General features: G+C 29.9%; 1 protein-coding gene across 2 annotated transcripts in view; it reads left to right on the plus strand.

Moving 5' to 3' along the window:
- Positions 1–9,365, plus strand: part of LOC145241556 (glutamate receptor ionotropic, kainate 2-like) — a 459,102-nt gene extending 449,737 nt beyond the window's left edge. The window contains exon 14 of one of the 2 annotated variants that reach the window (XM_080104621.1): positions 8,729–9,365. In XM_080104621.1, the coding sequence (XP_079960747.1) occupies positions 8,729–8,899 (171 nt within the window). In that variant the 3' untranslated portion in view covers positions 8,900–9,365. The remainder of the gene's footprint in view (positions 1–8,728) is intronic. The other variant, XM_080104624.1, reaches the window with a different exon arrangement.
- The last annotated feature ends 5,635 nt before the right edge of the window (positions 9,366–15,000 follow it).

Here is a 15,000-nt window from a genome sequence, read left to right on the forward strand (position 1 = left end):
GTAAGCCTATTTGACGACCGGCTAAATAAATAAATAAATAATATATATATATATATATATATATATATATATATATATATATATATATATATATAACGTAGAAAATTGTAAAAGCAGACCAAATATATTTTTCATGATAATAACAGTCTCTCATATCAGCGTTACTTCCTAATTAAATACTCCAAATGAAAAGAAATTTAGTAGCTGTTTTCAAATTTTGTGAAAATCTCAACTCAATTTAGGTTTAGGGTTACAATATATAATGCTGAATATGTTCATGCGTTTTTATGTCTTAATAATAATTTACTTTTATGTAAATCTAGTATGACAATAAAACATCATTATCACTTTAATTCACAAGAAACATCTTACCTCCCTTTATAGTGGTTCTTTATCAGTTAAGAATCATTAAAACAATTCCCTTTCCAAAAATTAAAATTAACATATATTTTTAATCTCTAAATAAATTAAAAGAAAACAAAGGCAAAACATATGGTTGCCTGTTTACGGTTTTAAATTGCCTATTTAATTTTATAATTAAAATTTAAAAAAATTACATAATCCTTCGGCGTAGTGAACAGTTGTTATCGCAGAACACAAACAAATCTAACAAAACGATAGACATTTATGAACGTAAAAAGTGGAAGATAATCCGGTGCATTGAAATCAATAACGACCTTCCCATCCAAGGAAAGGAAATAAATAAAAGAATAATAAAAAAAAGAATCAACTCATATTGTCATAAACAAGTGAGGAGCGGCATGTCAGACCGTAGGGTTTGGCCGTGTTCGTGGACGCAAAGATGAGTATTAGACAACATCGAATGAGAAAAGTGAGTTTAAAAACATCTCTCCTAAGCGCTTCAAAAAGGAGATAAAACACAAGAAAACACGTTAGAACCAGATTGAAATTAAACCACAAAAACATGCAATTTGGCAAAGCCATTTTGCAATACACGGCTAGATACAAGGATATAAGTATAGTAACTGTTCCTGGGAAACCTTACGTATTTGTTTTAAAAAAAAGACAAAGTTAATGTTTTTCTTTACAATATGATATAAAAAATTTTAATAAATGAAAATAAAGTCAGCTATCCAGGTTTCATTACTTGCTTAACAGAGCTAAATCGAGGAAAATACGATTTAAAAACGTCATGATTATGGCAGGTGGAAAAGCGAAAAATAAACGGGGGGGATTACATAGAAACTAAATTAAGTCCTAAAAGCTTTTCTTTTTGTTTGCAAAGAGAAGGTCTCCAAGAATTAATAAAAATAGTCTCTAGAATTTGTAAATGAAAGGGCGAGTGTGACTTTAGATCGTAAACATGTCACGCTGAAATGCATGGCACGCGCATGGTTATTTATAAGATGCTCGCAAATCGCAGAATCATACGTATTATTCAGAACATCCGAGGGTAAAAATTTGCATAACGAACCTTTAGTGGCACATGTTGCTTCAAACGGAAATCCAATGTTCGCCCAACAGTGTGCACTGCAACTACATCTAAATAAAAAAATAATAGAATTATTATGATGGGAGGGGGCGATAACATCTTTTCAAATGGACGACAACATAGGTCTGGTTGAAAAAACAACACGTGGATTCGATGCAAAATTACACTATCACACAGACAAATACATTTGCTTAGCAAATCGGTCACTAATATTTCCTAGCCAAGGTAGGCGGAGGTAAACAGTACATCTATTTACTATAATTTCTTAAGGTTTATGAAAATTGGAAACTTATTTTATTAATAGTAGTTTCAAGAATATCTAACGGGTAACCATCGTTACAAAGGGTTTTAGTAAGAAATTTAAGCTCGTCATCCAGATCAACTTTAGAACAAATCATCAAGCCCCTATGTGCTAAAGTCTGAATTAAATGGTAGTTTGTGTTGTAGGACAAAAAGAGTCCCAACGCTTATAGAGACCGGTAAAGCTTTGATTACGATAAACCGAAGTAAGAAAGCACGAAGATATCTTGTACACAAGAACATCCAAAAACGGAAGAGTAGAATTCGTTTCCTTATCTACCGTAAACTTAAGGTCTGGATGAACGTTGTTAGTTTTAATGATATTATGTACATATAGTTCTAAATAATACGTATGGGTCTGCGATTTGCGAGCACGTTATAAATAACCATGCGTGTGCCACGAATTTCAGTGCTGACATGTTTACGATCCTTAGTAAGTCGCACTCGCCTTTTGATTTAAAAATTCTAGAGACTATGTTTATTAAGTATTTGAGACCGTCTCTTTGCAAGCAAAGATACAACCTTTTAGGATTTTTCCCCCGTTTAATTTTTGCTTTTCTTCCCGCTATATTCACTTGTTTTTAAATCGTATTTCCTCGATTTAGCTCTGTTCAGTCAGGTACGAAGTCTGGTTAGCTAACCTTTATTTTCGTTTTTTTAAATTTTTAAATCAATATATATATATATATATATATATATATATATATATATATTAGAGAGAGAGATAATATAATATACACTCTTGTAAGTTTTTTCTTCAATATTTTATGTGATATATATATATGTGTGTGTGTGTATATATATATATATAGTATTTGATTTTTTTTTAATAAGATATATATATACACACACACACCCACACTTGGAAGTTTTTTCACCTTTCAAACTATATAAACATCTTATTTAATTTGTTATCCTTCTTTGAAAAACTATTTAGTCAGTAAGTAATTTAATCACTTGCAAAAGGCATCAACTTGCTCCCTCGAATTTACAATAGGCCTAATGTTAATTTAAGGGATCATCATTTGTTAACCATTCAACACCGTGCCAGGGAGTTTAAAACAAAATAGTATATTAAATTATGACCCCCCCAAGAGTGTTGATTAAACACCAATTGCCTTAATCATGAGAACAAAAATTCTTACATATATTGAATCTAGTTACCTGCTTATAATTAATTTAAATAACCTATTAACCTATTTTCATCAAGGCTTCCTTACCTGTGAGATTTGTATCTGTCTCCAAATCCAAGATGGATACATCTTTTTATTTACTATGTGTATTAATTAAATTATGATTAATCCATTTTAATATTCGTCAACCCCTTCTGTTATTATTCCTCTATAAGTTTATATTCTTTTATAAATATATATATATATATATATATATATATATATATATATATATATATATATATATATATATATATATCTGTGTGTGTGTGTGTGCGTGTTCGTTCCTCGAAACGACGAGGATCATCTAATCATCCTACAGGTAACGTGGGGGAGGGGGATTCATCATCTGTGAGTTCGGATATGGCTGATAAGCCCAATGTTTGCTTGAAAAGTTGTCTGCTCCCATGATGACGCATCAACGTTGTAGGCCTTCAGAGTGTCTTTTAATCGTTTTATCTGGCCGCATTGGGAGCGCTTGCCATGATGGAGCTCAGCAAGTAGAAGCTTTTGGGTAGACTGCAGCCTGGCATGTGAGCTACATGAAAACCCCAGCGAACCTTCATCAGTATATATATATATATATATATATATATATATATATATATATATATATATATATATATATATATATATATTAGCTGTACGCTGCCACGCGTTGCTGTGTCTCAATTTTATGCAATGGAAAAATCTAATAAAAAGAGAAAATGCATGTTCTTATATTTTAGTGCAGAAATCAACTCCAAAAAGTTAACAAAAATAGGGGGGGGTCGATTAAAATGAAAAAAAAAATGGTAATCTTGCAGAATTGGATCCGGATCCTCGGAACAACGTTGCTAAAATGTTTATGCGCAAAATCGAGATTTTTTTTTTTTTTTTTTTTTTTTTGTATTAAATAATAAGTTTTTACTTAATATTGTTCGTGAAGGGGTGGTTACTATATACAGACTCGAAAAAGTTGTCCAAAAGTAGATTAATGAAAGCAAAGGTAAATTAAGTTTCTACCTAACTGGATAATTTGTTAGAGTTTTAATTTAATGTTAAATGTTTAATCGGTTCGACAAACACAATGTTTATCGGTGTCTTTGAAAATGACACATCGTCGCGGATTCTGTTGAATACGTTAAGTTTGGGAAAATCAGTTAAAACTAAAAATCTATACAGAACAGTGTCAGACACCCACCGATTATATGTTATCCTGCCGTAGGCTGACATATTCGGTTGATTTCTGACAGTATTTTGTATAGTTTTTTTAGTTTAAATTCATTTTCCCAAACTTAACCTAATAAACAGTGTCCACCACCATTTCTATTTTTCAAATACACCGATAACCTAAGTTAAAGGTTACATTAAATAAAACGGGATTGGATTACAAAACATAGATACGATTAGTTGTCGAAAAATAAATATAACAAATAAATGTTATCAAAGGCACGATATGTTACTTTTCTACCTAACTGGATAAGGTTTTAGTATTTTTATTTAGTTTAAAATGTTAAATCTGGTCGAAAACATTTAGTGTTTATCGGTATATTTGAAAAAATACAAACGGCAACAGACTGTGTTGAACACGTTAAGTTTGGGAACACGAGTTAAAACTAAAAAAAAATATACAAAATACTGTCAGGAACTCACTCAATATATGTTATCGTGACATGGGCTGACATATATGCAGTGGTTTTTAACAATATCTTTTATAGTTTTTTAGTTTTAACCCATTTTCCTAAACTTAACGTGTTTAACACAGAGTCTGTCGCCATTTATAATTTTCAATTGTAAACGTTGTGTTTTTCGAGTCAAATAAACATTTTACATAAAAAAAGCTTTAAAAAGTATCCAGTTTGTTAATAAAGTAACATATCTTGCCTTTAATAATATTTGTTATACATTTGTTTTTTGACAACGTTTTCGAATCCATATGTATAGTAGTACAAACTCAATAAAAACACAAAAAATATCCAATTAGGTAGAAAAGTAACTTATCTTGCCTTTGAAAATATTCACTTGTTATATATTTGCTTTTGTTGCACAAAGATTTGAAAAAAGTTATCAAGTACAAACCCGAAGAGGGTATATTTCTGTCTAATTTTATTTTTGATACTAGGTTTTTTAAAATAGTCTTTCCAAGTTTAATTTGAATTTCACGATATCTTTTTGGGGAGAGGGGATTAAATTTATTTACATTAGGTCCACCTCCACCATTTTCTTTAAAATGGTTACTTATATAGGTTTTCGACCATGCTGAATAAGAACCTCTCATTAAAAAAATTGCAGAGACAAGTAGTTTTCGACATATAAAAGACTTGTATTATGCACTATAATGCACTGCCCGCCATGAACTCATACCCCCGACCTCCCCATATTAAGAACGGCTTTCGGAATAAACCCCCTAACATTCCTATGTTAAAAACGGCTGTTGGAATAAATACCATCGTTCTCCCCATGTTAAGAACGCCTTTCAGAATAAACCTCCCAACCTGCCCATGTTTAAAATTGTGAAGGAGGACCTAATGTGAAAAATTACCTTTTGTTTTTTTAATAAATTGTTAATTGAAAGCACAGCAGAGTGACAAAACACCAATCCCTCCCCATGAAAAGAATGGCTGCAAAAAAGTGGTTTTCTTGGTAGAAACTTTTCTGTATTTCACGTAACAATTTCTTTAAGAAAAAGCCTTCATAGTTTCTTTTATAAATACAACTTCTCTAAAAAACAAAAAAAAAGTAAATAAAGTTGACTTTCAATTTTGTTAAAAAAAATGTTTAAAAAAATTTACGGCAAAAAAAGCAAAAACAAAACATTAATCGACTAACGCATACGAATTTAACCTTATCGCAAAATAAGATCCGGTTACAATGTTGAACGCGTAGTTCACGTTTTGTTAAAGTTAAATTTAACTTTCACAATATTTTTTATGCTTTTTTTTATAATTTCACGATATCTTTTTTTAAAATAACAAATTGTTAGTTGAAAGCACAGAATAGTTACAAACACCCCCTCTCTATGGTAAGAATGGCTGAAAAAATAAGATAAAACATTATTAAAGCACGTTACCAAACCTTAAATTTTCTCCGAAAAAACATGTACTTTCACCTAACAATTTATAGTTTTAATAATAAAAGCGTTAATATTTTCTTATTTCAAAACAACTGTTAAAAAAAAAAAAAACAACTTCGACCTTTATGTTTCAACTCAAAACGCACCTCCTGGCCAGCAACTTTATTTTTTGCCTGATATAAAAAAAAAAATTTAATTAAAAACATTCGAAACTAATCAAATATAAATTTTTAAAATAGGAGATGCTTTTTTTTACTTATAGAGTAAACAGAAAATTAAATTCGTCTCGTCTAATCGTGGTGTTTGTGTATGAAATGAATTGAAACGGAAGTTCAGTTCTACCAGAAAACAGCCCCGCAGAATAGGCTTACGAAAAATATTTTTATTTTACTTAATATTTTTATAATATGCGATGTTAATTCATTTTAATAGCATAAACACATCCTCGATTCTAAAGATAGTCTGTCTGAAAATTTCAAATTAATTAGTAATGTACAAATATGTTTTTATTGATAATGAACGAACCAAGAATTACATTTATGTATATAGATATATACATACATACACCCATTTGTTTTTAAAGATTGTATTTCATACATAACTAATATTTATACTGGTTAAATTTATTCGATTTAACATATAGCACACACACAACTTAAACCAACTCGGTCAGTGTTATGCGTGCCCGTTGATATAATTATACTGGTGGTTTTGTTTTACGGCATATCAAACATTGTCAGGTTATTTAATTCCGAATCCAGTTATTTTGAAGAAAAAGATTTTAATAGAATGTATTTCTTCTTTTTTTTTCAAGTCAATTTCTATTAAACCCATAGTTGGAACCCAAACAGGTACTACCACTCCGAATAAGAATGGACCTGGGAGCAATGGCAATTAAGGGGTGGTCCCACACTCCCCAAAGCCTGCAAGCTGGGGCCTCACCATCGGATATAGTTTAAGGTCATATGCAGGACTAACATAAATTATAGTTTCAATTCCATCGTTTCTTGCGAAAAATATTAGGTATGCTGAATGGAACATTTCTAGTCTATGGAGCGAAAATGTCTTTGTAACACATTTCAAAAGTCCCCATATATAATAATACCTATTTCTTACACTGTAAATTACGCAGGTATTAAACACTTAATACAATTTTCAGCTCACATACTTGATATTTTGCTCACCTGAAATATATAACCAATCTCTTATCGTTACTTAAAACTCCGTGAGATATTCAATCATTTAATAATACATGTAAAGCCCACTTTAAAAGTAACAATTAAGTATTAATTATTCCTATTAAAATATTTGCCCTTAAATAGTTAATGTGCAACCGTGTCTATAGTATTAACACATTATGAGAGAGGATTGATATCGCAGTGCCAAAATAATACCCTGTATGATATCGAATATTATGCTGAAGAAATAAAATCGCATCAAACTAGTAAGTATAAAATATGTAAATATGAACTAACATGAATGTATGAATTTTTGCATATTTGTGGATATATACTAAAGGAGTTTTTGTCAACTTCCGACCGTTAAGCACTCTTTTTTTTAATTTACTCTTTAGAAACTTTTTCCCCATTATAGAGACGCACAAAAAATGTTCTAAGAACATGAAAATACTCGCGTCGGTCTGCTACTTCTTGTGTCCGAGGAAATGTAATTTAAAAAAAAAAAAAAGAAGAAATATGTAGGTGGACCTTTGACTGAATTTGTGTGTATATGTGTGCTAGTATATATATATATATATATATATATATATATATATATATATATATATACTAGCAAAATACCCGTCGTTGACTGGGTTCAATAACAGCCTACAGAAGCTGGACACTGGTTTATGAAAGTATGATAGGTTATGAAAAGGAAGGGTTGTAAATTTGGGTTGAATTTGGGGGTGTCAAAACCAAAGCTAAATATGATGAAAGTAAAAATAAAATAGATAACCCCCATAATTTATTATACCATACCTGTTCACACTGAAACACTTATCACAATATTCTGTGGATCTATATTAAAAAACCTTGTTAAACTTTGTGACATATTTCCATTCTATGGAGGTCAGGTGCCAACGAACACCCCATTTATTTTATTACACCATATTTCTTCAAACTGAAACATAATTACCAAATTATACTTACGCAGATAGATAGGAAAAGTTTTGCTTAAAGTATGTTCCTATTTCCATTCTATGGAGGCCAGGCGCGAATGCAGACCCCACCATTTTTATCAAACCATCCCTATTTATGTAAAAACATACGTATCAAAGTATTCTTATGTACATCTATATCAGAAACACTTGTAAACGATTTTTTTTTAATTTTTAACTTTTTTATTTCCATACTTTTTTTTAATCAGGCCCGAATGCAGAGCCCACAATTTTAATGAACCACCGTTCTGCAAGATCAAACATACCCATTCGTGTGTCCCGATACATCTATCATTATATGTAATCAGTTTTTTTTTAAATAGTCAACCATATAGGAGCCTATTCATGACCAAACACACACACACACATCCACACGTTCCGCTTTATATTATAGATGTGTGTGTGGGTGCGTGCATGCAATTTGTTATAGAATGTGCCCGAAATTTGGGACAAATCCCTTTTTGTAATCCATATATTAAAAATACAATTTTATATAACTTTCTAATGCATTATTTGATTATACTGTTTTCCTTTTATCTTATTGTATTTTCTGTTTTTCTTCTAATAGTAATTCCTTTTGTTTTTTCCAGCAACCATTCTGCACTGAAGTATCTCAGGAATTAAGAGTCGCAATTACTTGCCTGGGTTCTTCACGCAAAAACGGTAAAAAGAAGTCCGAAGACGCCCGACTAGACAACCATCAACTCGTCCCCCTAACCTCTGGCCAGAATTCGTTCATGTCGAAAGATATGAACACATGACAAAACGCCCAATGTATTACCTTAATATGATCCTAGAATCGGTTCAAAGTGTTCGTGGTCAAGATACCATCTTATCGAATCACTGGAAATCGTGCCCCGGTATTTTAAACTAACTCACTGTCTATCTAATTCTCTGTCACCTTCTTTCTCTTTTCCACATCTTTTAACCCCCCCTTTCTCTTCATAAATCATCCAACCAACACAAACAACAAAAGCAAAACAACACAAACACATATTTAACGAAACTGACAATGTGTGAAACGACATCAACCAAGAGTTAAACCGAAAAGGAAAACCAATTTAAACAACTGGAAAATACAAACAGAAAAACACTGGAAATATTGAACGGATGTAACCTTTTGTAATCATCAAACGACAATCAATAAAAGAACACGTTTGATAAAACACAAGCAAACTAAATAACCTGGACGTTTTTTTCTTGATAAACATGTCTCATTGACAAGCAGATGAACAGATATTGATCTTCGACGTATGATTTGAAATTTTCTTCATAATTACATATAAAACAAAAACATTATATACTAACAATAATATATATATATCAACCATTCATTCAAATTAAAATTTAAAAAAAATATTTAAAAAAAATTAAATAAATATAAAATACCAAAAAAATCTCCTAAGAAAAATGACTTTTTTTAGACTGTGGAAAATAAACAAATTGACTTTTTTTATGTTTCCATATTGTACACTAATTAAACCGTTTTATATGGCGTTGATCAGGTCATATATATCTATATATAATCAGAATCGTCGTACTGGGGAATGACAGATCGGTTTAATTAAAACTGAACCAACAGTGCCTTACACATGGCTGTTTGGAACAAAAAAATAACAAGACAGACGTTTTATTTATCTGCCAAAAATGTTGAAAAAGTGGATATTAGTTTGTTATCGAGTTGTGAAGTCCGAAAAGAAACCGAGCAAAACAAACATGGCGTCTCGCATTTTATGGAAAGCAGACGTCACCGTAGATCTTTTTTTTTTGTTTTGATCTGGACAATTTACAAAAACAAAACAAAAAACAAAACAAAATATGTATCCCTTAAACTAACTAAATGTTGACAATGAATACTAATTGTATATGCCGTGGAACATTTATAACGAAATATTAAAAGAAAAAAATAATGTCCCGTAATCGTGAAGGATTTGTATTTATATTGTTGGAACTTTAAAAATAACGATCGGATTAAAGTGTTTGGAATTGTAAGAATGCTGGCGAACGTTCAAAGAGGATGCTAATTTGTATGGATCAAAGAATGGAACTTTAAAAAAAAAGAAAAAAGCCAACAGATTTTTTTACAAAATCGAAGGAAATGGTTCGTTTGAAACATTTCAACGGCGAGATTATGTTCGCAATGAAAAAATAAATGACACAGATACGAAAAAAAACACATTTGTATGTAAGTATTACCCCCCAAAAAACAAATTTAGGAAAAAAAATAAAAAAATAAAAACAAGAGTTGAAGAAACCACCACTTTGTGAAATGAAATTTGCAATTCAAACGCGTAAGATTTTATGTAATCCATTTTTGGAGCTGACATTTTTGTTATATATATATTAAAAAAAACTATTGTAAAAAATCTTACTCTAACGAATTGCAATAAAAACCAAACAAACAAATATATCCAACCGAAAAAAAAGTGATCACCTTCCCTAAAAACACATTGACTTGAACACAAAAAAAATAACTAAAACAAAAATACACAAAGCTTGAAACTTAGACTTGTTCTTTTGAGAATACGACAGGAAAAACAGATGAAAAGCAAAGGAACAGAAGAAGAATGGAAGAAAAAGACTTTAATATACTCTTTTGTGCTATCTTTTACCGTGTGATTTTTAAAGGTGTTTTTTAAAAAATTATCAACATTATGTTCTCCTAATATTAATAACACTAATACTGCTACTAATAGTATTACTGATAACAATACCGTTACTACTAACATTACTACCACTGATACTAATATGACGATTATACTAATATCCTACATGTGTCCAATTATATGAGAATTAACGAACATAAAATATGTAGATATCCTTTTTTTCATCTATCTTCACGGATATACTCCCTACTTACCCCATATATGTCTGTTGAATTTAATTATTATTATTACTTTTATTACGTAATTCAGTATTACTTGTTTTTATTACTTACTGTTATTTATTATTACTTAACATCTGTTACTTATTACTTATTATTAACCGTTATTTATTATTATTATTATTATTATTATTATTACTTATGTTGTTAAATGTAATATGCATTATAAGGTTGTTTTACAATAAGTACTTATTTTATATGAATCTCCTTGTTTATTTATATATCAATGGTGTTTATATATAGATATTAGAATCGACTGCGTATTGCTATTAGCAGGGATGGAATTCACACTCTCGCTTAAAAGAGAAAACATATATAGACTCACACAACTGCTACCCTAACGTATTTGGCAAGACTATACTCTTATATAATCATTTAGTAAAATAAAATCTGACACAAAAGCTCCAAACCTCACCCACCAAATAAAATAACAGCCTCGATTATAAATCAGTTCAACCAGTTTAGTCACTTATAACGCAACACTAATTTAATGTCGTCCGCCATTAAGTTATATATTTATTGATAATATTTGCTAAACGGCGTAAATAAACAAGTCGTTGTTTTGTCATAACGAAACCCACAAACTGAAACGAATATAAGGATATATGGAAGGGAACGACATTTCTATAAAGGGTGTGTATATAAATTAATGAAAGTTCATATCAACGAAAATAAATTACTAAAAATTAACGCTTTTTTATTAACAATTATAGGAACGAAGTACATATTCGCCATGTGTGTGCGGTAGTTAATAATCGAAATGGAGGGAAACGCACAGCTATACAACTAATGGTTTTTAAGAAATGGTAGCAACATTAATATTCTATCGACCTGCATGTGTTCGTTTGTAAGTTTGGTTATTTTAAAATTAGTGTTATTATTCATCACTAAACCAGCGTCGTCAAACAATCATATCAAACGAATATTTTCTTCCTTTTAGATATACCGGCTTATGCCAGGCTTAAAAATGAACACGTTTGCACTAAGGTTTAGTGAATTTATTAAATTTAATAAACTATGGGAGGAAAATAAGCGATGATATCCTTAAGATAAAGAACAATCGATTGACATTCATTGTTTGACGAAACCGTATATATTAAATGAGCCAATTACATGCAGAAATTAAGAAATCTCACAACTTTAACAAAATCATTCAACTATGCAGGTTGTTAAAACAAAAATTTGTAAAGCGTTTCCTGAGAGTTTTTAGTTATATTATTGTTTCTAATCCTCCATTTTGTTTGTCCACATTGCAAAACCTCACCTATATTTAACAAATAACCTCATGTTTACTTAGAAATCGTGAAACCACACCACACGTAAACAATGTAGTTTTTTAATTATATAGAAGTCACCATAATAAGCTTAATCGAAACCGAATGATGTAAAATTGGTGTATAAGAATCTATAAACTCATATCTAAACTATGTAATAAATAAAATGATTAACTATTAAAATTTCTAAAGTAGAATTTTTAATCTGTAAACAATTTAATGTACGAGAAAATATGCAATTAACAGGAAAGGCGATGCTGGTATTCTCATTTATTTAACGTTGAGACATTTAATCTAGTTACATCACATTATTTCAGGTGTCTTCCAATTTCGAGTTCATACTTTTTCTTTTAGTCCATAAAAAGAAAAACGAAACAAGGTGCGAGTTGAAGGAAGGAATTGTACATTTATTATTATTGTTACTGCTGTTATTACTGTTACAACGCGATACTGCTGTTCATTCTTTTTATGGAAACAAATTTAACCAGGTGACATAATAGAAACAAGAAACCAAAGAAAACTGTTATACCAATACATCATGATTTTACGTCATAATAAATGTCTGATTGCGAAGCAATTTTTCATAAAATATAGTAAGTGTAGTTTAATAGATTCCATCCAATTCTTTACAGAGTTTTTTTTTATTATTATGCATTGCCTTGGCCTAAAATCAATGTAGTTTACTAGATAAATTGGCGTGCTATAAAATAACAAGAGAAAGTTATTGTTTGTTTTTGTTTTTTTTTGCTTAGGTAAAAATAAATTTTAAAGGGTTCTGAGCAAACATTAGGCAGGCAGCTTGCAACGGGAACTATTAAGCTATATTATTATTATTATTATTATTATTATTATTAATGTTTTTCACTAATCGTTGATTCTGTCTGATACTTGAGATGGTGTTTTCGTGGATCTTTTAATTTAAGGTGTCTAATAATTACTCTAGTCTAAAAGCATTATCCGTTGCTATTATTATTATTATTATTATTATTATTATTATTATTATTATTATTAGTTACTCCACCTTTATTATACTGTTAATCAAAATAACATAATTCATATTCTGAACTCAACAAACGGATGCTCGTTTAAAGTTCCATATAACGAATGTGACTTCTGTTGCATTTCATACTGTTCACAATTAAATCGACAGGCTGCGTCCAAGTCTAAGCCCTAACAATACAAACGTTAAATAACCCATCATGAGAAATAAATGTTGCCCAACTCATCGTGTGGATTAGTAACCGTACAGCAAAAATGATCCTCCGCCATTTAATGACATGACAGTTTTTACATAGTCATACACATGTTCAGGCAATTATGTAATACGTGATGAAGTAAAGAAATCTTATCAGAAACTCCTCGCATATATGCGATAGTTACTCTCTCTCTCTCTCTCCCATGCGATATCCAAGTTTATTCGGAATATTCCGGAGATTATAATTATTATTGTTGTTTACTAACTTGTAAAATAGTTTGTTTTTTTTGTTTCGTTTTTGTACTTGGAGGATTGTTTATAAATTGTTCAATCGGAATTAGTTGAAATAACATTAAATAATATTTGGTTAAGTGCAGGGAAAAGCTAATTAATATGTTAAAGGTAATCTCCCTTTTATACTGGTTGTATATATATATATATATATATATATATATATATATATATATATATATATATATATATATATATAATTCAGAATAATGAAATACAATAAATCTACTTGTATGCAAATCCAGTGATTATCGGCCTTACAAAATATAATTGGATGCAATATTTTATATAAGATTGTCCCAGCTAAATAAAATGCTCAATATACTAGATAGAGCAAATAAGTCATAATTTAGGAATTAAAAATTTGCGATTTGAAAAAGTAAAATTTCAAATATAGAAATGTTATTGTACGCAAGACAAAGAATACGGTATAGTAAAATATATTGACTGTTTACTATACCGTATACTTTGTTTTGCATGCAATAAAATTTCTATATTTGAAATTTACCTTTTTAAACTCACAAATTTTAGATTTCTAAATTATGATATATATATATATATAATCATTTTGAATAACACCGAACGTAGTGCCATTATTAATTGCTGAGTGTTTAGTTTTGTTTTTTTTCTTTCTATAAATTCAACATAAAACGTTAAAAAGAACTGTCGAAACTAAGACCAATATATATATATATATATATATATATATATATATATCGTTTTTATTGCTAAAGTTTGTTTTTAAGTAAAACTTCTAGACGAATTGCCATCGTTATATCCTCAATTAATTACGGCGCTCTCTAGTGAGTGTAAGGATAGTTAATCGCCGGAAAAATTCATGCAAAAAACAACACATCTTGATTGTATAATAATATTAATAATAAACTTTTTGCAACCTAAATTCCAGTGAATACTGATGACCGATGCCAACGAGAGATCTATGGCAAGCAGTTGTTCGGATAACTCATATATCTAACGGTTATCGAAAGAGATAGCGAGTCCGGAGGATCTGGGCAGATTGTTGTCACTCAGATTTAAGAAAAATACAAGTTCTTCTCAAAGAGAACTCTGATAATTTCTTGTGTGATAATCCTAGTGAATGAATAAATACATAAATAAATAATAATAATTATAATAATAATAGCCATGATATGCGCAGTATCTATGTTAGACAACGACTTATGAAATTAAAAGTAGATGGAAACACATGCGCCATTA

This window comes from Euprymna scolopes, chromosome 20 (genome assembly GCF_053919585.1).
Source record: "Euprymna scolopes isolate OS-2025 chromosome 20, ASM5391958v1, whole genome shotgun sequence".
Taxonomy (NCBI): domain Eukaryota; kingdom Metazoa; phylum Mollusca; class Cephalopoda; order Sepiida; family Sepiolidae; genus Euprymna; species Euprymna scolopes.